Raw genomic sequence first — 25140 nt, forward strand, 5'->3', positions numbered from 1 at the left:
AGGGTGGAGGTGGGGGAGGGAGGTGGGTTCAGCTGGGGTGGGGTGGAAGGATGGGGAGAAAAGGCATACAACTATAATTGAATAACAATAAAAATTAAAAAAAAAAAAAACAGATAAAGTCCAGCCATTGTTAATATAACGAGAACAGTTTGCGTGACATTGATGTAACCTGGCAGCCAAAGAGAGTGGACTGGAATGTGCATGTGTGAACAAAGACGACTTCACTGTACTAGTCAGTGGGGATGTTGATTATGTGCACTATGTGGTCATTGCATTCAAAATGACTGAGCGAGTAGACCAATGAATCTGTGCCAAATTTTGCATTGAGCTTGAACATTCCTCTGTGGAAACTAATTGGATAATTCAGAAGGCTTTTGGGAACAATGCAGTGAGTGCAGCACAAATAAAAGTGCGGCACAGATGCTTCCAAGATTGGCAGCTTCATGACAACACACCCACTCATGCATCACATCTAATGTACAGTTTTTTGGCAAAACATCAAATCACCCAGGTGACTCAGCACCCCTACAGCCCAGATTTGGCTCCCTGAGACTTCTGGTTTTTCCCAAACTAAAATCACCTTTGAAAGGGAAGAGATTTCAGACTGTTGATGAGAATCAGGAAAATATGATGGGGCAGCTGATGGAGATTTCAACAAAGGATTTTGCAGAGTGTTTTGAACAGTGGAAGAGACACTGGGAGGAGTGTGTGAGGTCCCAAGGTGACTACTTTGAAGGGGACTGAGGCATCATTGTCCTATGTACAATGTTTCTTGTATCTTGTATCTTCCTCAGTAAATGTTTCTATTTCTCATATTATATGGCTGGCTACTTTCTGGACAGATCTCATATACTGAACAGATTATCTTCCTCCATTGCTCTTTAATGCTAGCTCTGTCATATCAAGATTCCAAACATGGGTGGACCTGTTGCTGGGCTCTTTAGGCTGTTTCATTTCCCCTATCTATCCCTATACTAATACTACATGTCTTAATTTTTATAGTTTTATAATAAATGGCTATATATGGAAGGGAAAGTCCTTGAAACATGTTACTCTTCCTCAAGAGCATTTTGGCTATGCTTTGCCCTTTGTTTTGGCATGTAAATTTTAGATTACCTTGTGAAGGTCCAGAAACAGTCCTGTTGGAAATTTAATTGCGTTTAATCGGTAGATGAGTCCCACCCCCAATTCTGTTCCCCTAGAAAGTAGCTCAAGAGATGTTTGTAGAATGAATGACCATCTGATGAATGTCTCTAAAGTACATCTCATGAACAAACATTCGATAGCAGTCAGTGAACGAATAAATGGGGCCAAAGATAATTAAGATGAATCAGCACATTCTTACTATTTAGCAACTGCAAGTAAATTGCAAATACATTTCTTCCTTACCTACTTGTTCTAACATCTTATTTAAAATACACAACCTGTTACAGAGGATATATGAAATCTTATGTTAACCAATGAAATAACCTTTTTGATTAAACAACATATAATAAAGAATGCTTCTTCCCGAATCAGGGAACAGAAGGTAGGCCTTAAAAAGAAAGGCTGGGCCCTGGCTGGGTGGCTCAGTTGGTTGGAGCATGGTCCTGTACACAAGGTTGCAGGTTCGATTCCCAGTAAGGGCACATATGTAGGTTGTGTGTTTGCTACCTGGTCAGAGCATGTATGGGAGGTAACTGATCAATATTTCTCTGTCACATAGATGTTTCTCTCTCTCTCTCTCTCTCTCTCAAAATCAATAAAAACATATCCTCAGGTGAGGATTTAAAAAAAAGGCCTGGGATTGTCACGCCTGCCGTAAATGCTAACAGCCTTTTGCGCGTATTATAGGAACTGGCTTCCGGAAAGTAGGCTGAGTGCAGCAACTAGCATTCTGACTCCGGCAGACCTGCTAACTCTCAACCATGAAAAGGAGACCTCTGCTTGGTTAGTTTGGAGATAATTAGCAGAATGGACTGTGTCGACTTACACTAGAGAACTTTCAACCCTCCTCCCACAATCTCTTTGTTCTGCTTTCCCTCTCCCTCCTGATAAAACCCCTAGCCTGCACTGAGATGGTAAGATGGGCTTGGCGGCACTTGAATAAACCGCTTTCCTTCTCCCCAGCACCTGTCTCACGAGATTGGCTTTCACTGGGGAAGGCAGCTGAACCTGCGTTTGGTTAGAAACCCACAACTCCATCCTCTACTGAACACTTTCCTATTTGGAAAGCCTTTTGAAAAACCTTCAGGAAGATTCCGTGTCCGCAGCCCCGGCAAAGAGGCAAGGCCATCTGATAGGTAAAGTATCTGTGACCTCTCCGTCTCCCCCAGTTCAGCGGTCAGGTGGGACCTCGTGGTTCTTTGTCCAGGGTCCCTACGGCTTGGGGAACCAAAAGAACTACAAGTCCCAGCAGGCGGCGCGGCGCTCCGGCCTAACCAAACGCAGTCAGGGGGTGGAGGAGAGCGACACTGCCTGAAAACTCCCGTTACCGGCGGCGGTGGGAGGCCGGGCACCGAAGCTGGGTTTCCCTCAGGGTGAGTAGGGCGGCCACTCAGAGGCGTGAGCAGAGCCGGGGCCGCCAGGGTCCCACGGCGCGTGGAACGCGGGGCAGCCATTGTGGACGCGCCGGGCGCCACCCCTGCTGGGGCCACTCCAGCCACCTCGGGACCCGGGAGGAGACCCCAGCCAGTGACCTTGTCACCCCGGGCACTGGCGCTTGGCTCGGGTGATTGGAAGTGCCCTGCCTTCTCTGCGGCTACTCTGCAGCTTGGCTTACCAGTGGGCTGAAGCGTGGACTGGCTGTTTCGGTGGCCCAGTCTTGCCTGTAGGCTGAGCTGGAGGAGGGCAGCAGGTGGCTCACTCAGACGTCCTCACCCCCAGGTAGTCTGTGAGCTCCAAGACGCAGGCAGCTGGGGCAGGAGCGTGGCGTGAACCAGAGCAGGGGCGACGCAGAAACCTCGGCCCTCCCAGCTGGACGTGCGGCGTTTGCCAGAGCGCGCCTTACTTCCACCACCATACAGAGCCCTGCGCTTTCGCTTTTTGGTCGCACAATCAATGAGTGCCCACAACAGCCAGTGTCTGGAGAGCAGCCTTTGAGAGACACCTAATGCAGCTGTCTCCCCAGCTTAAGTGGCATTTACTTTCTACTGACAAGGAAGTCATTCAATTCAACGAGTATTTATTGATTACTTTCACGATGCTTGGCACTTCGTGGGGGCTCCAGAAATATTTGCCCCGTTGAAAGTGAATTAGAGTTTATCTGTGCCTTCACACGTTTTCTCTAAGCATTTTCTCATTGCGGTGATTCTCACGTGTTGCGTGCATCGCAATCATCCAGAGGGCTGTTACAACACAGTGCTGGACCCCATCCCCAAAGTTTCTGATTCAGTAGGTCTGGGCCTGGAGCAAGAATTTGCATCCCTTAGAAGGTGGGATGTTGCTGGTCGGGGGGCTTATTTTTGAGTTCTACTGTTGTATAGTAAAAAATTCTATGACCTTAAAGCTCCAACTCTTTACACTTGGTTATGGGCCTTTTGGTCCTTGTTTGCTGGTTAGATTTTGTAATTATAGTAAACATGTGCGTGTTACTTTGTACACTGTTAGTTCCCCCCCACGTTACCTTACAGACAGATTTTAATGTAGTTTATACTGGCTTGACTATTTCTCAGCAGCCCTTAGGGATGCGAGGTTTGACCTCTGCTCTGAGAGTTTGCCTTTCATTTCTTTCTGCTATACACATTTTCTTGTCAGACAAGGGACCTATAACAAGAATACTACTTGATTCAGGCACCCATTCCTTCCCCCTCCCATCCCCCTTAACTCACTGATTTACCTCCTGGGTTTAGATTTGCACACCAGAGGGACTCCAGTGACCCACCTCAGGGCCCAGCAAGCCCCTTGTTTACCTTTACCCTGTGCTCTCTTGGTTGGAAAGACACACCTGTATTCTAGTTCAGGCTCCATCACTTACTAGCTTTTCTGCCGTGTTTCGTACCTTTTCTAAAACTCAACTTCCTTATCTGTAGAATGGGGCTCTAATAGTGTGCACGTCAGAATGTATTGTGCAAGCTACATGAGGTGTTTAAGCACTTGGCACTCGACCTCTCCTGTTGGAAGCTCACGCACTTAACCTGCTGGCTGATTGTCCCTGAGCCCTTCTTTCCCAGAATGGAGACTTTTTATTCCTTGCTTGGGTGAGATTTATTTTCCTTGTCTACGCTGGGACCTTGGCATCAGTCAGGGATTCCTTTATTTACTCAATATTGATTCAGCCACCTTCTGGGCATCAAACACTGGGAAGGGGAGCGTGGCCACATTGGGACTGCATCACTCTCAGGCAGGGCAGATTGTAACCCTGCTCAGGCCAACTAGAAGGTTCCTGGGCATTGACTCAGCGTTTCTCCAGACTTGAGACATGATGGTACCATCACCTTGTTTGCTTTTTATCCACGACAGTAACCAGGTTTCCCTGAAAACCTGATTACTTGAAAGGTATGACTGGGTCTTTTCCAGTCTTGGGAGCAGACCAGAAAAACGTAATGCTCATTTGTCAAATACTCTGTCTAGGAAATGGGAGGAGGCTGTGGTCATTTTACAGGATTAAAGCAATTAGAGCCCTAAGTGCCTTTCCTCTGGCTATTCTCACCTGTGCACCAGGCAGGGCAAGGTGATTCCAGGCTTATTGTCCCAGAATGTGGCATGGGCAGGGGGCTGGGGATGGATGATAACTAAAAAGGTCTAGCCACTCACTGGCCCAGGAATTGGAAGTGTTTGGTTCACCGTTTAGTTCTGTCCAGGGAATGAATATTTTATTTGACCATCAACTTCCATTTGTAGAACTTTGCAGACTTTTCCTGTTGCCTCATTTCATCCCCTTCTGGGGTGTTCCCTAATGGTCCAACGAGATGGATACCATTCTTATCATAGATTTGACAGTAACACAGCTCTCCTAAATGTTTCACAGACTCAGTTGTTTCTAGCGAGGTGATTTGGTTGCTCTGGTGACAGGGTGTTGATTTCCAGGGCTCCGAGCAGCATCTTCCACATGCCCGGCATTGTTTGGGTGCGGTACGGAGGGTCAGAAATCATAGTCCCTGCTCACGGTGATTGATGCAGTTAACCTGTGAACAGTGTTAAGAATGCTGGTGAACGGAGGTCTGCGAGTGCCTGTCAAGGAGGTCACGTGTGATAAATAAAGGGGCCCAAGCCCTTGCTCCACCATTTACTAGCTGTCACCTGGGGCAAATCACACACCCTCTGTGCTCCTGGGATTGCTCACTTATACCTGGGCTGATGATAATTATCTCATCTCACTCGCTTGTGTGGAATACCTAATAAAATAAGCAGTACAAAGGGCTTTGGAGAGGTTAGTTATTGCTAATATTGTCATATTAGGTTTAGGGTCTTGGTGGCATCAGAACACTGTCCGCCCCCCCCCCCCCCCCCCACAGGTCCTCGCCAAGTGTGTGCTTATTATGACAGGAAACTCAGGTGAAAGTCAAAAAGGCAAGTAAACAGAAGAGGACAGGTGATTCATTAGCAAAGGGTTTAATAATAAAAGGTGTTTTTCATGGACAGACATATTTCACGGCTGACAGGGTCTTTTAAAATACCCTGAAGGAAGCAACTCATTTGCATGTTAAAGACTCACTGACACCTTATGGAAAACTCCAGCTCCAGTCTATTTAGACACAGTTTGGCTCCTATATCATCTGTTTTATGTTTTTCAATTTCCACCTCTTTTATTATTGAGGACATTTGCATGAAAACCGGGTCTTGGGGGTTGTGTCTGCTTCACTGCTTCCCTGCCTGGAGGTTGTCTCAAGGCTAGGGGTGGCCTCACCGCCTACAGGGACAGACGTGGAGGATGTTGAACTAGGAGATGGGGTTCAGAGGAGGCCAGGGCTGGGATCTGGTGCTGGGAGTGACTAGAGGAGGATGGCGATCCCATTGTTAGCCTTGCTCTGTGATTCTTAGCTGGAGACCTACGTTGTTACTGCCTCTGCACAGGCTCATGGGGTATAGTTTATTCACTCATCAATGTATTCATTCGGTAAATACTTTTGGAGCACCTACTGTGAGCCAAGCCAAGGTTTCGCAAACTATAGCTTGAGCACCAAATCTGGTCACACCCATTACTTATCATCTAGACTGCTTTTTGCTTTGAGCTATAATGCAGAGTTGAATTGTTGTGACATTATAGCCTGCAAAGCCAAAAATATTTACTATATATATATGGCCTTTTTACAGATGTAGTTTGTTGACTCTTGTCCTAGGTAGGGGGAACAGAAAGTGCAAAGGCTCTGAGGCCAGAAGGTGCCTGGCATGTTTGAGGAATAGCAAGGAGGTCAGTGCTATTGGAGTGGAAGGGGGAAGGGGCTGAGACCCTGGAGGGAATTGGGCAGTTAGGTCAGGTCAGATCTTGTAAGTCATGCCAAGGCCTCAGCTCTTCATCTGAGGGAGGTGAGAGCCGTTGGAGAGTTGAGAGCAGAAGAATGCACAGTTGGACTTAAGTTTCCATGCTTAGAATGGATTGGGGAAAAACAGACTCACTTATTCATTCAGTCATGTGTTTTTATTAGCAGACTTACTTATTAGCAAATTGTACCCTCTGTATCTAGTGGAAGAGGCATGTATAGGACCAGATAATTAGAGATAAAAGCAGTGCTTGGTAAGACCAGAGAGGAAGAAACAAAGAATTCTGATTGGCTCCCTAAAGGCTTCATAGAGGGATGATGGGGGAGTGAGTGTGGAGGGATATTTTGGGAGATGACATTGGAAAGGTGGGTTGGGTGGAGGATGTGGTGGGGTCCTTGAAGGCTGTGCTGGAGAATTTGGACTTTTTGGTAGGTCAGGGGGAGGTAGGAGTGAAGTGAATGTTACTTGTGGGTTAGGATGGTGATAACTCAAGTGGCAAGGTGAAGGTTAGATGGGATGTGGGAAAGAGTTTGCAATGGGGAGTGGTTGAGTGGTTCAGGCAGGATGTGATGGCCTTCCTACCCTCCTTTATTAATTGTACGAGGTTGTGCCAAACCCTGGATCCTGAGGTGCGAGGAGGTCTTGTACGTAGGTTCTTCAGATGTTCGGAGAAGAAATGAAGTTTAAAAAAATAATGGTAAGGAAGTTGCACTACTGAGAGGGGTAGATATTTCGTTAAAGCAGCATCTCACGACGCTGATTCTCACGATGACCCTGTGAGGTAGGTGCTGCCAACGGCTCCATTTTGTGTTGGGTTGGCCAAAACGTCCATTACGTTTTTCCGTAAAGTAACAGACACGTTTTTCATTTTCACCAATAACTTAATTGATTTGTATATTTTGAGTATGTTGGCTATGTCCCTCTATTGGCTTCTAGTAGGTAGAGGCCAGGGGTGCTGCTAAACATCTTCCAATGCATGAGACAGACCCACAACAAAGAATTATGTGGCCAAAATGTCAGTAGTACCAAGAAACTTCGGAAACCATTTTTGACATGTTTGATCAGTCACAGCACTTTCTCCACACACCACACAAGTCTCTTTTTGCATTTCAGTTACGTTTTTACCTTTCTTGAAATAATAAAGCATAATACACTGAAAATGTTGCACATGTTCTTCCATCTTCAATATTAAAATGGCTGCACAAAAATTCACCAATTTTGATGTTTTTTAAAAATGAATGACGATACGACAGCTGTCACAATACAGTCTAACAAAATTGTTTCGAATGAAGTTCAAGATAACTAAGCATTGTTGTCTTGAAATACTGGGGCATTGTTCGGAAAAAACCTAATGGACTTTTTGGCCAACCCAATAGATGACTCCATGGAAGCTCCAAGGGGCTGTGACCTGCTCAAGGTCACACAGCTGGTGAGCGGTAGAGCCATGAATCTTTCTGGCTCATACTGCATTCCTTTTTTTTTTTTTTTTTCCAAAGGGATCAATTCCTTTTTTAAAAGAAATCCTCACCCAGGATATGTTTATTGATTTTAGAGAGAGAGAAGGGGAACAAGGGAGAAAGAGAGACAGAGAAAGAGACAGAGAGAGAGAGAAACATTGATTGCTTGCCTCCCATACACACTACAACTTGGGATTGAACCCATGACCTAGGTGTGTGCCCTGACTGGGGATCGAACCTGCAACCTTTTGGTATACAGGACGATGCTCCAACCAACTCAGCCACTTGGCCAGGTCTCATTCTTAACGTGGGCTTCTCTGCAGACCCCCCATGGAAGGTGCCTGAATCACCTCTTATGCACCTTTTCGTACTGATGATCTTGAACAGGAGGTGTGAAAGGAGCTGAGGGCACTCTGTGCTTCCAGGTCTGATTGGGAATCTGTGCCTTGGAAGAAACAAGGTGGAGGGTGACTTGAGCACGCCACCCTATTGGATAGAAAATACTATAGACTGAGGGTTTAGAGATCATGGTGAAGGGGTAGGATTAGGTGGGGGCCTACTGGGATGTTAGGAGTGGGCATGAGAAGTCTTCTGGGAGCTGATGGGCAGGGGAGCAGTGAGACCCTTTACCACAGCCTGGTGTTGGGTGAGGAAATAACAGCAGTGGTGGTAATAGCGGTGGTAATTACTCTGTTCAAGGTGGCACCTTGCCAAACACTTTGCATGATTTCTTCACTCATGCACCCGTCAAATAGGCACAGCTGTTACCATCCCCGTTTTACAAACTAAGTCACGGGATTCAGAGAGAGCAGTTTGCCCCTGCTTACCCAGTTTGTAAGTGGTCTGTCTGGACCCAAACCCAGGCCCGCTGGACCCTGGAGTGCACGTTCTCCACCACCGAGTGCCCCTGTCTGAAAGGAACCTTTGATTTATTGAAATGTTAGCAGAATGATGTAGAGAGAGGGAAGTTTTCATAAATAAAGAGAATGTAAAGAAAATAAAGAGTATGCTATTGTAAAAAGTGCTGAGTCCAGAAAGAGTCAAGAAAAGAGAGAGAAAGAAATAGAACACGTAGGAAAAATAGGAAGCATAGAAGAGATGGTAAAGCTAAATCTAAAGCCATAAATTATTATATTAAACACAAACAGTAAAGAATGAACTATGTGCTGTTTTAGAGAAACAGTATGACATGTAAGTCGAAAGTAAAAGAATGGAAAAAGAAATACTTGTGAATACTTCTTTTTTCTTTTACACGGTAGGGTGTTTGCTCGCAGGAAGGGCATGAGTTCTGTGCCCCTCCACACAGCAGCCCTGAACTCCTGTTGGGTGTGTTGTAAACTGAGGAGCCATTCCTTCAGGCCCCCTGCTCTGAGCACACCTGTACTTGTGAATACTTTAAAAAAAATCTGTGGCTACATTATGAGGCATGAGTCAAAACAGAAAATGAAGACGAGGCTGTTTGTAGCAATAGTTTCCACACAAAGGGGAAACGGAGGCACAGAGCAGCGAGGGGATGGCCACCGACTGAGTCCAGAGCGGAAGACGCAGGTGATGACCTGAACGTTTCTGTATACCTGTGTAAGGTTTGCACCTGCAGGTGGCTTGGTGGTGCGCTCCTCCTGGGTACACTTCTCCTTTGGGAGCTGCAGCTGTGGTCAAGGATGTTTGGCTGATATGGAATTCCCAGGAATTGAGAGGGGAGCAGCTCATCAAGTGCATGGGCCCCCGAGTGACTGTGTGGCCAAATGGTGGACTGAGGCAGATCTGAGTAGGGTGGGAAAAGGTATGGGGCAGGCAGGAGCCCACCTGGCCCCACTGACTGTGAGTGTGGGTTTGGCTACACAGACGGGGGTAGACCCTAAAACCCGAATGCTAAAGCGCCCTGCAGCGCTGTGATGGCCGCCGTGGTGTTTGCACTCCAAGACTTCACAGTCTAGACAAGGCAAGTCTCCTCTAAGCAAAAGTCAGACAAACATGGAAGGCTTACCTGTCTGCTTCTGACCAGCTGCCATTTTGGCTGTGGCCTGACCACTTCTGAGCTGGGCAGAGGGCTAATGATGCCTGCGTGTGCTTGGTGGTATAATGAGTCACAAGCAATGATTGTTGACCCACTCCGCTGCTTTTCCTACCTAAAACGGCATCCCTCATCACACATTCATCATCTTTCCTCTGACCCTCTTTGATTTTCTTCTCAGCACTTAATCCCAGCTGGCATTCTAATAAATTATGTCTATTTGCTTATAATCTGTCACCCCATCTGAGTCTAAGTGCCTCATGGGCAAGGACTTGGTCTGTTCTGTTCACTTTGTCCCTGTACCCAGAACAGTGCTTGGCGCTGCCGAAGGAAGACTGAGGTTGAAAGTTGGCTTGTGCTGGGTACTGTGCTAAGCATTTTATACACATGGTCTCATTTTATCCCAGTGACTTGAGTTGGGCATGCTTCCGTTTTACAAGTGAGGAAACTGAGGTGCAATGAGATTAAGGTAATGACCCAAGGTCATACAACCTATTAAGGGGCAGAGCCTGGATTTGAATGCTGGTCTGCCTATGAAACTCAATTGTTTCTCTTTCTCTTCTTTCCTTCTGCAGGGTGTGGGGACATGGCTAGAAGGGCTCTCAGGCTCGCTTCGTGGACCAGCATGGCGCTCGCTGCCTCTGGCCTCTGCCTCTACAGTAACAAGTACTTGGACCCTAATGACTTTGGTGCTGTCAGGGTTGGCAGAGCAGTTGCTACGGTAGGTATATATATATATATTTTTTTTTCATTTGGGGCTGGAGAGGAACTACAGTATTGCATACAGGTGTTCATACATGTAACAGATGGACATGCCGGTCACATGTATGTGGAGATACAAATGTACCCTTACATGCGCAGAGCTCCTGCCACACACTTGCCCAGGCATGGCTGTATACCTTCACATACTGATCAGTATTCCTGTATGGACAACCTCTGCCGTCCCGTAGTTGAAGAGAGTGGGATTGCACAGGATCGCTGCTTTATTTTTTATTTTTTTTAAAAAGAATTTATTTATTTTCAGAGAGAGGGGAAGGGAGGGAGAAGGAGAGGGACAGAAACATTGATGTGTGAGAGAGACTTCAGTCAGTTCCCCTTTGCACGTCCCCAGCTGGGGGCCTGGCCGGCAACCCAGGCATGTGCTCTGAACAGGAATCGAACTGGTGACCCTTCAGTTTGTGGGTCAATACCCAACCCACTGAGCTACTCCAGTCAGGGCTGGATCTCTGCTTTAAAGTCTTTACATTTTAAGTTCCATATCTTAATTTAGTCACAGATTCAGAGGGTGGTGCTCCTCAGCAAATACCTGGAAAGAAGACTTTGCTACTTTGCTGTTTTTCTATGAGAAAACTTGGTGTCTCTCCCTCTCTCATCAGCTAGTGTGAATGGCTCCTGCTGCAGGCTCATACCCAGAGCATCTAGGCCTCGGAGGACTTTGGGGACCCCCCCAACCCCCAAACTGACAGATAATCTGAATGGACTATGTGACCATTGATGGTTTTCTCCAGTGGCTCAGGCACATCATTTTGGTGTGACCATGTCCTCTTTGTGGAAAGCACTTTCCCAGACAGGCCTATTTAATTGTCCCCTTTACTTGTGGGTAGATCCCACGTGCCTCATGACTCTTTCCTCCTGTCTGTGCTGCAGGATGAACTCATCCTTTCTTCCCCCTGGTGAAGTGCATTCTGATGCAGCCTGTCCGGGTTGTCCAACCATTTCCTTACACTTGGGGTTGTCAAGTCCCTGGCCTGCCTCAGAGGGGAGGCCACTGTGGTGCCTGTCCTCTAGGGAGCGCTGAGGCAGAGAATCAAGACAGACGATAGATGAGCAGGCTGTGGGCGATGAAACGATTTCCATGTTTACTGAGTGCCTTTTTGGGTCTAAAAGTGTCTTACAAGCTTCGAGGAGTGAAAACAAACTGTTCCACCTAGACACAGCTTTGAGGGAGCTTCTGGTTGAGAAGTGCTCATGTGAATGGGTCGGAAAACAATCTAAAGCTATGTACGGTGAGATGGGTGACTCAGATGACCACTGCTGTGGGACCTCAGACACAGGAGTGAGCCCTTGGGCTGGGAGTCAGGATGCGGGCTGGGGGCGGGGGGAAGCAGGGTTTGATGGAACCTTAGGGATTTGAATAGTTGGAAAAAGCAGTGGAAGGTTTTTACCCGTGCTTTATAAGTTAGTCACTAGGCTGTGCATTCTTTAAAGGACAGGGTTCTGGTCTTGACTGTCCTTCCGCACTGCTTAGTGACCCGGTCTTGCTCGCGGTTGGTATTCAACAAGTATATGTCAAATGAGATAAAGCTTTGGAGGTGCAAAGGAGCAAACGCCTCTCAATATCAGCTGTGTAAGACCCTTAATTTCAAGGGTCCTCAGTTGCTCAGTTCTAAAAGGGAAGGGTTGGGCTAGGCAATCCCCACAGTTCCTCCATGCCTGAGATATCTGGCAGTGTGTAATCTGATTCACTAGAAGTTTTGGCCAGGGGACCGAGAATAAAAATTTATGCTATTAGAGCAAACAAATATAAAATGATGTTTATTTGTGGTACAGAGAGGTGGGATAAGTTTATCCAACAGCACTCATTCAACCATTATTTACTGAGCATTTACCCATATGACGATGAACAAACAGGAAGGACAAGCCCCTGTGCCTGCCCACAGAGGTGAAATTCTAGCAGAGGGGAGAGAGTCGTATACAAGGAAATAGATGAGCAAGGTAATTTGGGATGGGGGTTTGTATGATAGACAATTGAGAGTTCCTGGTGGGTGGGGCAACTTTAGATTGGAACTCTGTCGAAGTGGCATTTGTGCCAAGCTCTGAATGACAGGAAGCAGCCAGCCAGGCTAAGAGCTGGGGGCAGAGCATCTTAGGGGTGGGACTGCCCATTCCCTCAGATGTTCCCACCTGTGTCAGGGGCCTGCAGCTTTAGTTCTTTGGCAGAGGAGTGATATTTGATGTCTGGGCACTAAGTTTTCCCCCTCCTTGGTTCCCAGACAGCCGTCATCAGTTACGACTATCTCACCTCCTTGAGGAGCGTCCCCTATGGCTCAGAGGAGTACTCGCAGCTTCAGTCCGAGGTAGGAGACCCGTGGGACCCATCTGAGCCAGGCCAGGACTGAGTAAGTCCTGAAGTGGCTACAAGCCAGCACACTTCCGGTATGCAGCTGGAGGTGGGCTGGGGACAGTGTGGGGACTGAGGATGGGGGCTGGGGAGGGAAGGACCACCTCATTGGAGGTGCTTTAGTGTCCATGGGCTCGGCTGGCAGGCTGACATCAAGCCAGATCCTGTGGTACCAAGGTTATGAACTGCAAGGTGCTGTTGGGGAGATGCTGTGTGTTTCTACAGAGCGCCAGTGTCTGGGATGACTCAGGAGGGACGAAGGCTCTGTTCCTGAGATAACTCAGCTGGCTTCCAAACTGCTTTGTCAGGCAAAACCCAACTGGAAGAGGTTAATTGCTTTTCTGTCCTCTGGAGGCTACACCGGGGCCTCTTGTAGGCCTCCGAGTGGAGCTGTTGACCCCACACACTCTGTCCTCACTTGGAATAGGGTGGCTGATTTTGATGCTGTGACTAGATTTCCCAGAGAGTTAGGGCATCAAGCAAGAGGACATTTTTGTGGATGCAATTTGAGTTTGGGGTCAAATGTAGATACTTTTGGTTCCTCCAGAGAGAGGTTTGTGATAGATTTATGTGTCTTTGCTCAGCCTGGAGTGCCCTTCGCCCCTCAGAAAATTCCAAGTCATCCTTCCAGACTCAGCCCAAACACCCCTTTCTCAGTCATGATTCTTGGTGGGTGGAATAATTAATTTTTAAAATTTTTATTTAAACTTCTCACTATGGACATTTTAGTCATCCACAGGAGTAGAGAGAATAGTATAGCAATCCCCTACAGAACTGTTAGCTGGCTTCAGAATTATCAATAGTTTGCCAATCTTGTCTCATCTACTCCCCCTTTATTTATTTATTCCTTTGTTTATACTTATTCATTATTATTATTTGCCTGAGTACTTAAAAGCAAATCTCAGGCTTTGTATTATTTCATGTGTAAGTACTGTAGTATGTGTTTGTGATAGAAAAGGACCTTTAAAAAAAACTTAACCACAATACCAGGATGTACCTAACAAAATTAATGACAAATTAATAATAATTCCTTTGTAACTTCTAATAGTCCACACTTAAATCTTCCTTGTTTTACAAAAATGTATTTTTGAAGTTGGTTCCTTCAAATATGGATCCAAACAAGGTACATGCAGGATCCGGCAGAAGTAAGGCCTCCGTGAGTGTGGTTGGTAGGGTAATAATATGATATAATAATTTATAGTTTGAATTTGTCCATTTCACCTAAAATGTCATATGGTATGCTTGCTATTGTGATATTGTTATGCTACAGAATTATGTGCTTATGGTTTTGTAATAAAAGATTTTGTAATAGGGGCATTATTTGTGCCAGACCCTGTATATTGCATTTGGTTGATGTTTCCTAAATTTTTCTGCCCCCTACCCCTCTCTTTTTTAAATTGTTTTGAGCTATTGCTTATTGAAGAAACCAGATCATTTATCCTGTAGAATTTCCCACATTCAGGATTTGCCTGATTGCATCTTCAAAGCGTCATTTAATGGGAAATAGATTCACATGGTACACAATTCAAAATATATAATATTTGAACATACAAAATGATTCTCCTATCCCTGTTCCTCAGGTACCCAACTTTCCTGCTTGGAGGCAATCATTATTTCCTGTGTATTATTTCAGAGATAGATTCCTATTTGAATTTAATCACTCTTATCTTCTTTATTCCTGCCACAAATGATAGTTGGTTACATGTGTTTCTATTTAGATTATAGATTCTGTTCTATCAGGGATTAGGTCTTTCTTTTTTACATCTTCTACCTCTAGTGATGATGCCTACGGCTGAGTTGATTTAATGTCTGTTTCAACGCCAGGCTGTACCCTGCTAGCTCCTTGCCTCAGGTGAGGCCCCAGGAAGAGAGTAAGGTCTGGAATCAGAAGACCTGAGTTTGTGCCTCAGCTTTGGGGAGGTCATTTAACCTTTTGTAGCTTCCATTTTCCTCGTCTGTAGGCTGGAAATGGTTATAGCACTTACTAAGGATTATTTTGTGAAATGTACATGTAAAGCAGGTATCAAAAATAAGTCAGATGTCTACTCAGCTCCACAAGCACGGAGTTGGTCTGTGTTGTGTATCCCCATGTCTGAAGCAGCTACAACAGTACCCAGGTTTGTTGAGTGAATGAGTGAAAAAATAAATGAAATGTGAGTTTGTGTTGGAAGATCTTACAGTCTGTGAGATTTAATGCCTCCCTGCTTTTCTCTGCCCTCCTGTGCCCATCTAACTAGTGCTATGGGCTTTGGAACCCACCAGAGTGACATTCTGCAGAGAGGTCCAGGCCAGAGCACAGGGGCAGGGCAGGCAGGGGGACAGGTGCCATAGAGACAGTCACCCTTCGTGTGTAAGTCATCTGAAAGGCATTGGTGCCGCAGCTCCTGGAGGAGTTGACAGCTTTGGGGGACGGGTAAGGAGAGTGCAGCCTGGCATTTGACAAGAGCAGCATGTGGTAGTTGGCATCAGATAACAGGTATAGGCTTGTCCCCGACTCGTGCCTTGGAAGGAGGAGCTAGCGGTGCCAAAGAGAATAAGTAAATACTGCAGGAGTGTGTTCTTCCATCAGAACACTTATCTGTTATCATCCAGGTGACTGATAAAGGAATGAGTGAAGGGTAAAACGTAATTACCTCACCTGTCAAGCCAGTGTCCCCAGGTCCCAGAGTATGCCAGAGCCAGGAGACGAGCTTGGCAGGCAGTGACTTCGAGAAGCACATTCAAGGTTGGTGCCCAGCTGGCTTGCATTTCAGTGACTCAGCTCCGCATCAGGAGGGGGTGGGAGCCAATGTGAAGGAGTGTTTTCTAGGGGTGCAGTGGCACTTTGCTAGGCAGCTGAGGATGTGGGGTGGGGCCCAGGTGCTTTGGAGAATGAGATCCCTGGTGCTCAGGATGCTTCTTAAAAACAGAGACAACATGTATGAACTGGTCTGTCCACAGGGCAGAAAGAAATCATGGCTGAGGCAGACGTTCACTCAGTGGGCTGGAGGATGTAGGACTGCGTTCATTTTGACTGAGGGGTTGGGGTATAGTGGACATGTAGTGGACATTAGTTGTATAGCTCAGGAACCATTCTCATTGAGAAGCAACATCCAAACTTTCTTTTGGGGAACTGCTCATATCTCACTTCACCCTCAGCTCCAACAATGGGCATGTGACTTATTCAGGCCCATTCCTTTGGCCCTAGAGATTGATTCAGGGAGGTCACCTTTGCCAGCCTGGTTAGTGAGCATCAGCTCCAGAACTTTTGGGGGTGTCCCCCACGGGATACTGTCTTTTCTGCTGGCTTGGCTGAGAGTATAGGATGTTGGTTTAGGGCTGCTGGCAGCCATCTTGCCACCATGAGGGGAAAGCCCATGTGTGAATGGAGCCCATATTGTGGGGCTATGTGTCCTTTGAGTCCCTAGATCTAGCCAAGGCTGACACTAGATCACCACCAGACTTTTCAGTTGTGCGTGTCAGAAAATTCTTTTTGCTTAGGATGGTTTGAGATCAATTTTCTGTTAATTTCAACCAAATGTGTCCTAATACACTGGGGAATCTTGGAAAACCAAGCTGGATCTTGAAGTACAATCAGGGTTTTGAGAGGTCACAGAAGGACTGGTAACTCAAAGGAAGAAATGAAATTCAGACATTCTAAGGCCTGAACAGGGTGAGGAGAGGTTTGGATGGTGCTGGGAAGAATTCAAGCCATTTTGGACCTAGATAGGATTTGAGCCATTTTTGGACCGGGGTAGAACTTGAGCCATTTGGATGGTGCTGGGTACAATTGGAGCCATTTCGGCTCCTGGTCCACCATGAAGCACCTCTACTTTCCCGTCTATGAAGTGGTGGTAGTGGTCTTTGCCTCAGCTGAGCTTGTAAGTACAGAGATGGGAAGCTTGCAAACACTGTAGCTTATTTAATTCAGCCAGAGAGGCAACTCAGAAGCACAGGGTTTGCCTTGCTGGCTCCTTATAATTTCAATGAACATGTTTATGATTTCTATTTTCCTTATTTCTACATTTATTAATTGGAATTCTGCTAGAAGGAAGAGGTGTACCTTCTTCTTCAGTTTTTTATGGAATTATTTTTATCACTATGAACTCATGGATATTTATTTTATTCTATGAGTTGCAACCCAAAACAATTATTATTAATCTTGTTGCTTCAATATTTCACACTTTGGCCAATGGGAGCTCCTTCAGGTTGTTTCCTGTGGGTTTTTTTTTTTTGATCTGCCCCATCAGTTTTTGAACACTATCTTAACTTTTTAGTACCACAAGATGCCCCAGGCTCTTCTTATATTTTCCTTGCCCCAGCCTTGTAATCAATCACTTCTCCTTTCATTGGAGAATGATATTTATAGACCCAAGATGTGGATGCATATTGCTTTGTTTCTAGGCTCCCCCGAGAGACAGGGCTAGGAAATATATATGTTTATTCTTGCATACACACATCTATCCATCCACCCATCCATCCGTCCACCCTCCTACCCACTTACCCATCCATCCATTAAAAACCACGATATCTTCAATTTCAGTCTAACATCACAGAGTTCATTTAGCCTTCTCCCTTTCCTTGTATGTAACTTGCTTCTCCGACAGTGAGACACCTGCCTCTTATTATCCACAATATGTTATTTGTTCGACCCTACTATATCCCAGTGTAGTTAAGACCCAAGGTACACAGAAGCAGGGGCAGTGGCATAAGGTGGGTGATTGAATTCAGTAAGGGGTTTTTGAGCGGGGTTTGGAAAGGCAGGTAAGATGGAAACCTTCAGCCTAAGGGACCAGATGATTTTGGTTGATGGGTAAAATTTTGGACACCATCTATAAGAAACAGATCAGTGCCTGGAGACTAGAGTAAGGGTGAGTGAAGGGACAAACTGGAAAATACAATTAGAGCTGGGTCACAGACGGACCAAATGCCAAGTTTTATACCATAAGGAACCACGAAAGTTCTAGCAGGTGTGTCCATCCCACGGTCCAGGGGGCTGCATGCGGTCTAGGATAGCTAAGAATGCTGCCCAACACAAAATCGTAAATTTACTTAAAACCTTTTTTTGCTCATCAGTTTTCGTTAGTGTTTATGTATTTAATATGTGGCCCAAGCCAACTCTTTGTCCACTGTGGCCCAGAGATGGCAAGAGGTTGTACAGCCCTGTCAGCAAAATTTTATTAAGCCCTAAATGAATGAGAATGCTTGAAATTATCAGTTACTGAATATTTGTGAGTAGAAGAGTAAGCCTGAGAGAGAGAGATTACACATGCCTTTTCCTTTCTTAATCACAGTCCTAATATAGGAGGGGACCTTGATTGCTCCTTGACTGGGAAACTTTTTTGCAGAATTAAATTTCTTGTTACTGACTAGGTCACTGGGCTGCTGTGGTATCACATGCTTTAGGTCAGCAGTGTGTGCATGCCCTATTAGTTTCTATAATACTTAATATTTGGGCTTGAGGAGGTAGTGATTAATGTTCTTTTCCCCGTTGCCTGAGAAGCAGAACCAAGGAGTTGCAGGACTCTGCCAGGTAGAGATCGAACTGTCAGCCTTGCTACTGATAAACAGTGGGCTGGAGCATGTGGCTTAGGTCTGTGAGCAAGTGGGCTTCTTGAACTTCACTCCTAGATTAGCTAGGCTTACCTACCAGGCACGACATGGCAGGACAAGCCTCTCGGGTAGGCCTGCCTCCTAGGTCAGGGAGGAGCCGGATACCAGTGCTCTGCAGGTAGGTATTGTAGATCCCAAAGTGGGAGGAGGGAGGAAAAGGGAAGCAGATGGTGCTGTTTTTCTTCTCCCAGCTCACCAGCTGCAACTCCTCCTGCCACAAGCAGTGAGGGGCAGGGCAGGGATAGGCATTGCACCTCTCTTGGGGCTCCCTCCGTGTGCTTGTGTGAAACTTAGGGATAGGAGCTACACCTGCAACATCTTCCCTAAGAAGAGCAGATAGTTTTAGATTTTATGCAAGAACTTTCTGTGCCTGCTAAATTTAGCTGACCTTTACACCTGACCTTGTTTAAGGACACAGGTGCTCTGGGCTTGAGTAGGGGATCGTTATTTCAGCATGACTGAAATTTGCATTTAGAGGGAGGGTCATATTCTGTCAACCTTAAGACCCATGGCATATAATAGGGTGTTCGGGGGGGAAAAGGGACTCAATTTCTGACCAGTGTATATTGGTTAGAGGAGTAGAGTAAGGGGCTAGGGTGGGGTGATGACTCTATTTATGTAATAATTATTCCATTGAACTTGAGAAAGACATCTTTGGCATCGGCTAGCTCCATCTCTAATGTACAGATGCAGAACTGGAGGTCTAGAGATGTGATATGATTCTTTTAGGTCCCCACAGGTTTGTGGCAGGTCATAGACTTGGTCTTGGACATCCAGGTCTTGCCCAATCTCATGTTCTTTATATTTTATACTTGGTTGTCTTGTTACTCACTTCTAGCCTGAAGCGCTGAGCCTGTGGTGCTGCCTGGGATGGGTTTGGGAAACAAAGAGAGGAGGAAGAAGGGCAATAGAGCCTCCTCCCTGGGATTTCTTTACTCATTCACTCAATCAACGCAACAGTTAATATTTGGAATTTGCACTCCTCAGTGTGGGGGGCCGGGGTGGATGTAGTCCTTCTAAAGGAATGGGTAGATGCTCGTTCTGTACTTTGGGAAAGCGGTTCCACTCTTAAGCTATAGAACAACTGCCAGTTTGGAGGATAACCATACTACCAGCTTAGTGAAGGTATGGTAATTCGATTGGCAGTTTAAAGATCTTTTTGCTCTGCAAGGGGAACTGTGGCAGTGGCCGGCTCTTTAGGGATATTCTCTGAAACCTGGGGACTGTCCTGGCCAAGCCCGGCCATGGTCTCCGCCATTCTTGCATCTATTTTAACCCACATTAACCGAGCCTGCTGTGTGCCAGGTCCTGTGTGAGGCTTAGGCTCAGAGGATGTAAAGGAAAATAAGATGTGTCCTCTGTCCTCCAGTCGATCACAGTCTAGTGGGGGAAGCGGGCGTGAAATCACCAGTTGCAGAAGGTTCGATTTGTCTTCATTTCAGCGCTCGCCCCGGATAGCACTAACTCCCAGCCATGAGGAATGGGGGCAGGAGCACTGCATGAGAAGGGCTTGTAACTCAGCCTGGGGGTGGGGGTGCATGCCCAGGAAGGCCTCCTCCAGAGCAGTGGTGTCTCATTGTGCCACAGCTCTTTTGCATGCACGGTATCCGTCAGCCTGGGGTGGCAGCTTCTCAGTGAGCCTCCATGCACTCTGTCCCTCTTTTGTGGCTATCGCGGGACATTCGCCTGAGAGTGTTCTGCATAGAGGGGGAGGGAAATTGAATCCTCGCCCTGTTGGTGACTGGCTTTTTCAGAGTTTGTGATAATTTCTGCAGGAGCATGAGCTGCATTTAATTTGCTCTGGTTGGGTCATCTAAGGACCAGGCCCCTGGAATAGGGAGTCTGCAATTGAATCCAGAACCTTCTTTTTAGTTTTCTGTGTACCCAGACCTCTCTGAGCACTGCATCGCAAACCTGCACAACTTGCTGCAGTGGCCCTGACCCCAAAGCCCTCTTATTTGGGGATAGTTCTGTAGGAGTGGGCTCTTGAGCCTTGGTATGATCTGGGGAGAGATCAGGGGGTCCACCCCCAACAGTGGGGACCCTGGAGGAAAATTTGACATGGCTGCAGCTTCCCTTGGAGATGGGGCTCACTATGCAGTTCCCAGGCAGACCACACAAAGCCCTTGATTACTCTAGACTCACCAGTGACCCAGGGACCGTGGCCAATAACAGTGTCCTATCTTGCCATGTCTGCATTTCTCTTGTCTTTTTAAAAACATGTGAAATATATAAGACCTAAGAAAAGGTAGAAAAATTATTTAGTGATTACCCTTGTACTCATTTTCCTACTTCAAATTGTAGCCCCCCTGGGTACTTCTTCCCTGACAACCTTCCTCCTACTTAACCAGACATGAGCACAAGCTTGCCTTCCTTTCCATGCACTTCCTTATAACGAACCACTCATATGTTTGCATGATATTTTCCATTCTGTTGACTCTTTTTCCGTTACTTGATTTTGTTCTAGGGAAAAATATCTGTGAAATTACATATTTGATAGGGTAATTCTCTCTTTTGGGGGGACCTAATACCTATGCAAATAAGCATTCTGGGTACCATCCAGAATTGCCTCTTGGACCACCACATTTTTGCACACCATCACTGGTGCTGGTCACACTTTGAGAGCTCAGGCTGCACTGTTTATAGTAGATGCTGGGCCAAACTCTGGCTTGCAGCAACCATTGCCTTGTCTTTCCCCTGCTGGGTCTAGCTACTCTCTTTCCAGCTTCCCCCCCCCCCCCCCCCCAGCTCACCCTGTTTATCTCCTGGAGCTGCTTCAGGCTTGAAGTTCCTTGATGGGACGATGTTTGCTGCTGCTGCTGCTGCTGCTGCTGCTCACAGGCAGTGATGTCTTTTGAAAGGCCACAGCTGAAATGAAACAAAATAAGCCCCTGGGTTTCCAGTGATGCAGGTGCTGGTGCTGTGTGAGGGGAGTCTCTCTCTCCTGATCAACATGAGCGTCACATCTGCCAATTCCTCGTTTGCGTGCTTCTGCAGCTCCTTTGCCTACACGGGCTGCCTGGACACACAGGGCTGGCTTCCTCCTGCCGCAGAGCTGCTCTCCACCTGCCCTGCTACCTGGTTCTTGTGTGGTAGGTGGAGGAGGGCAGAGCATCCTGCTCCCCAGAGATAGTACTGTGTTGAGGTACTCCATTAACCTGCACCCAGTGGGGCAAGAGCTGGAGAAACCCCCAGCTGCTGCCTGTCCCTACCCATCTCACACCCCATCCCAGGGTAACCACAGATGGGCTTCTCACTGCTGATTACTTTTCCCTCTGAAAAGCTCCCAAGTGGTTTCTGCCTCTGCCGAGGGTAGTGAAGGGAAGTGGGACGAAGCTACGTGATGACGGATTCAGGGTAGGCATAAGCTGGGACTTCCTTACTGCTAAGGCAGCTTATAGTACTGGAGTGGTTTACCAAGGACAGTTGTGAAATCTGTATCTGGAAGGTCAGCTTTCCAGAAACGGGAGTGATGCGGTCTGCCTGTCTGTCATGGAGGGGAATGTGACAGCTCACCGGTGGTTCCCAAACTTCAGGCATTTAGAGTGTCCTGGGGAATGTTACAAAGTGCAGATTCCTAGGCTGTACACTCTAAAGATTTGTTTCCACGATCCCAGAGCGAGGCCTAGAAAGCCATATTTTTAATGAGTTCCTGGGTAGGCGTCCGATGCTAAGAGCAAGTTTTCATGTTGACTGAACACTAAGGGACAGGTGCTGTGCTGAGTTCTCTCTCCATTACCTTCTTTAACTTCATAACAACCCTATGAGGTAGATACTATTGTTATCATCCCTATTTTACAGATGAAGAAACTGAGGCAGCTTGATTAAGTGGCTTGTCTAAGGGCCCCCAGCTGGTAATTAGGGGTATGAGCTTCCTGTGATTGTCGTAACAGGTTACCACAAATTAGGTGGCCAGCGACAACAGAAATTTATTCTCTTATAGTTTGGGAGACTGGAAGTTGAAAACCAAGGTGCCAAAGGGCCATGCTTCTTCTGGAGACTCTAGGGAAGGATCTGTCTGGCCATGTCTGGCTTCTGCTGGCTCCAGGCACTCTTGGGGCTTCATCATCCCAATCTCTGCCTCCATCTTCCCTTCTCTTTCTTCTAAGGACACTTGTCATTGGCTTTAGGGCCTGCTTGGGCAGTCCAGGATGATCCCTTCTCAAGATTCTGAAGAAGGGCACAATCACAGGCTGTGGGGGTTAGGGCATGGCAATATCTTTGGGGGTGCCACCATTCAACCCACTACTGGGTCTTGGATTTATCCCAAATAGTGTGGCTCCTGAGCTTGTGCCTTTAACCGCTTGTCTCCGTGGCTCTCTCATCTAGAAGGGCTGAGCTCCTGGGGGTTCCTCTAGGCCAGTAGTCAAGGTGTGGATTTCCTTGCTGTATCAGGGAGTTTGAACCATTTGTCAGGCCTTGAGAAACCAATGTTTTCCACCAGTTCTCTCTCTCCTGCCCCCTCAACCCTCTGTTGTTTCTCTGGAAACCCTTTGAACTCCAAAATTCTCACAGCTTACTGTGCTCAGGAGGTTAGGCTGCAGGGGCTGTGAGGCCACATTCAGAGTGGCCTGGCTGAGCTGAGTTCCTCTTGCTTCAGTGGCCACACCTCCACAATGGGAATTGCTGGAATAGCCAGTATAGAGGGAAGGCCGTGCTCTAACTAATAAAATTGATGGAATGCTCTCTGCAGCTGCAAGGGTGATCGAGGTGTTTGTTAACAACAGTAATAATCAAATAGCCTCTTCTTGATTTCCTGCTTCTTACTGTCTTGGCCCCAAGCGGCTATTTTCTAACAAATTAGAATCTACTCAGCCTCCTTCCTGTCCCTGAATAAAACTACCCTCAAAGCTCTTGCCTGTTACAAGCCTTTTTAATAGACTTTTCCTTGTAGAACTGTGAGACACATGTCCAATTAGCAGAATAACTTCACTTAAATATACAAATAAACTTGTTGACTGATAATGTGGGGGCATATGTGAGGCTAATTTAAGGCAATGTGGTTCAGAAACTGGGGTTCTGCCCCTCCCCCATCTCCAGTCTGTCTCCAGGCCTGTCCTTCCCTCCAATTTTGTTTTGCTAATGGAACAGATCTTCGGGCCCCACACTCTGGAGGATGGAGAGGGACATCTCCATGCTATGCCCGCCTACGGCACAGAGTGCCTAAGCCACTCATTCATGTAGTCAATTGTGCAGCTAATATTTATTGAGCACCTGCTAGGTGCCAGGCACTGTGTGAGGTGCTGGGTATGCAATGGTCTGTTCTTGAGGAGACAAGCAGCAATTATCAGTTGATGGAACTTGGAACGCCCACCGTAGGAGGGCAAGGACGTGGTAAACTTGCCTGCTTCTTTATCCACTACACTTGGAACAGCGCTTGGCACACGCCAGCTTCACCAAGTACTTTTCAGAGAATCAATGAGGTGAGCGAGCAAGACGATGTCAGCTCTTGCTGAGGGCCCTAAAAGAGATATAACGTGGTCATGGGATAAAAAGTGACTTAAGCTGGGCTGGCGACGGGCCCTCTGATGGTGTTTCTCAGTTGAAACTGAAAAACAATGAAAAAACCAGCAAGTGAAGAGTTAGGGGAAGACTGTGAGAGGAAGAGGCAGGGTGGGCCATGGAATTTTCGGGACCCACTGCAAAAGGAAAATGTGGGGTTCTCGCTGGAGGTGGGGAAGTCAGCCTCCTCTTCCTGTGGCCCCGTACCCCAACCTGCAGTCTACCAAGAGATTGCAGCCTCTGTGCTGGGATGTGCTTAGGATGTGGGTTGGGGGTGGGTGAGAGGTCACTGCCAGGTCGCCCGCCCGTTGGCCCTGCTGTGGTGATGTGGGTCTGGGGTGGGGAGGGGTACTGAAAGAGTATGACCCTGACCCTTCCTATGTCTGCCCCCCGCAGAGATGAAGGGCAATGGCAGAATGCAGGCCTCCCTCACCTAGGCACCTTGCTCACCACCTGTTGGACAGCAACTGTGACTGGGGGGTGGCAGTGGGGAGGCCCAGGAGCCAGAGTACTGGGGGTGAGGAGTGGGAAGCCCACTGGGGAGTTGGGACTTTGTGTGAGCTGGATCTCTCAGTGTGGGCTCCCTTGTCCCATCAGGCTTTACTTGCAAAACACAAATTCAAAGGTAAAATTAAGAATTTCAAGACAGCTACTGTATTAGTTTCCTAAGGCTGCTGTGACAAACTATCACATACTTAGTGACATAAAACAGTATGAATTTACTCTCTTACAGTTCTGGAGGTTAGGTGACTGAAATGCTTCTCACTGGACTAGAACGAGTGTGTCAGCTTCTGGAAGCCACCTGCATTCCTTGGCTCTGGCACCCTTTCTCCATCTTGAAAGCCAGCAATGTCTGGCCAAGTCCTCACTCTGCCATCTCCTGGGTTCTCTTCTTGTGCCTCCCTCTTGTACTTAACAGAACCTTTGTGATCACACTGGTCCACAGAGGGGTCCACCTGGACAAGCTGAGATAACCTCTCTGCCTCAAGGTCAGCCGATTAGCAACCTTCATTTCATCTGTAACCTTAATTCCCCTTTGCCATGTCATGGGC

General features: G+C 46.9%; 1 protein-coding gene and 1 non-coding gene across 3 annotated transcripts in view; one reads left to right on the forward strand and one right to left on the reverse strand.

Annotated features, from left to right (window-relative positions):
* Window positions 1-2427: 2427 nt before the first annotated feature.
* The window catches only part of ADCK1 (aarF domain containing kinase 1), a 127774-nt gene continuing 105061 nt past the window's right edge, over window positions 2428-25140 (forward strand). For both annotated transcript variants that reach the window (XM_053928786.1, XM_053928785.1), the window contains exons 1-3: window positions 2428-2519; window positions 10449-10594; window positions 12867-12950. In XM_053928786.1, the coding sequence (XP_053784761.1) occupies window positions 10460-10594; window positions 12867-12950 (219 nt within the window). In that variant the 5' untranslated portion in view covers window positions 2428-2519; window positions 10449-10459. The remainder of the gene's footprint in view (window positions 2520-10448; window positions 10595-12866; window positions 12951-25140) is intronic.
* Window positions 9111-9240, reverse strand: LOC112312121 (small nucleolar RNA SNORA11). Its single transcript, XR_002975563.2, has one exon. It is a non-coding gene; the product is annotated as a small nucleolar RNA SNORA11 (small nucleolar RNA).

Source organism: Desmodus rotundus, chromosome 7 (genome assembly GCF_022682495.2).
Source record: "Desmodus rotundus isolate HL8 chromosome 7, HLdesRot8A.1, whole genome shotgun sequence".
NCBI classification, from domain to species: Eukaryota; Metazoa; Chordata; class Mammalia; order Chiroptera; family Phyllostomidae; genus Desmodus; species Desmodus rotundus.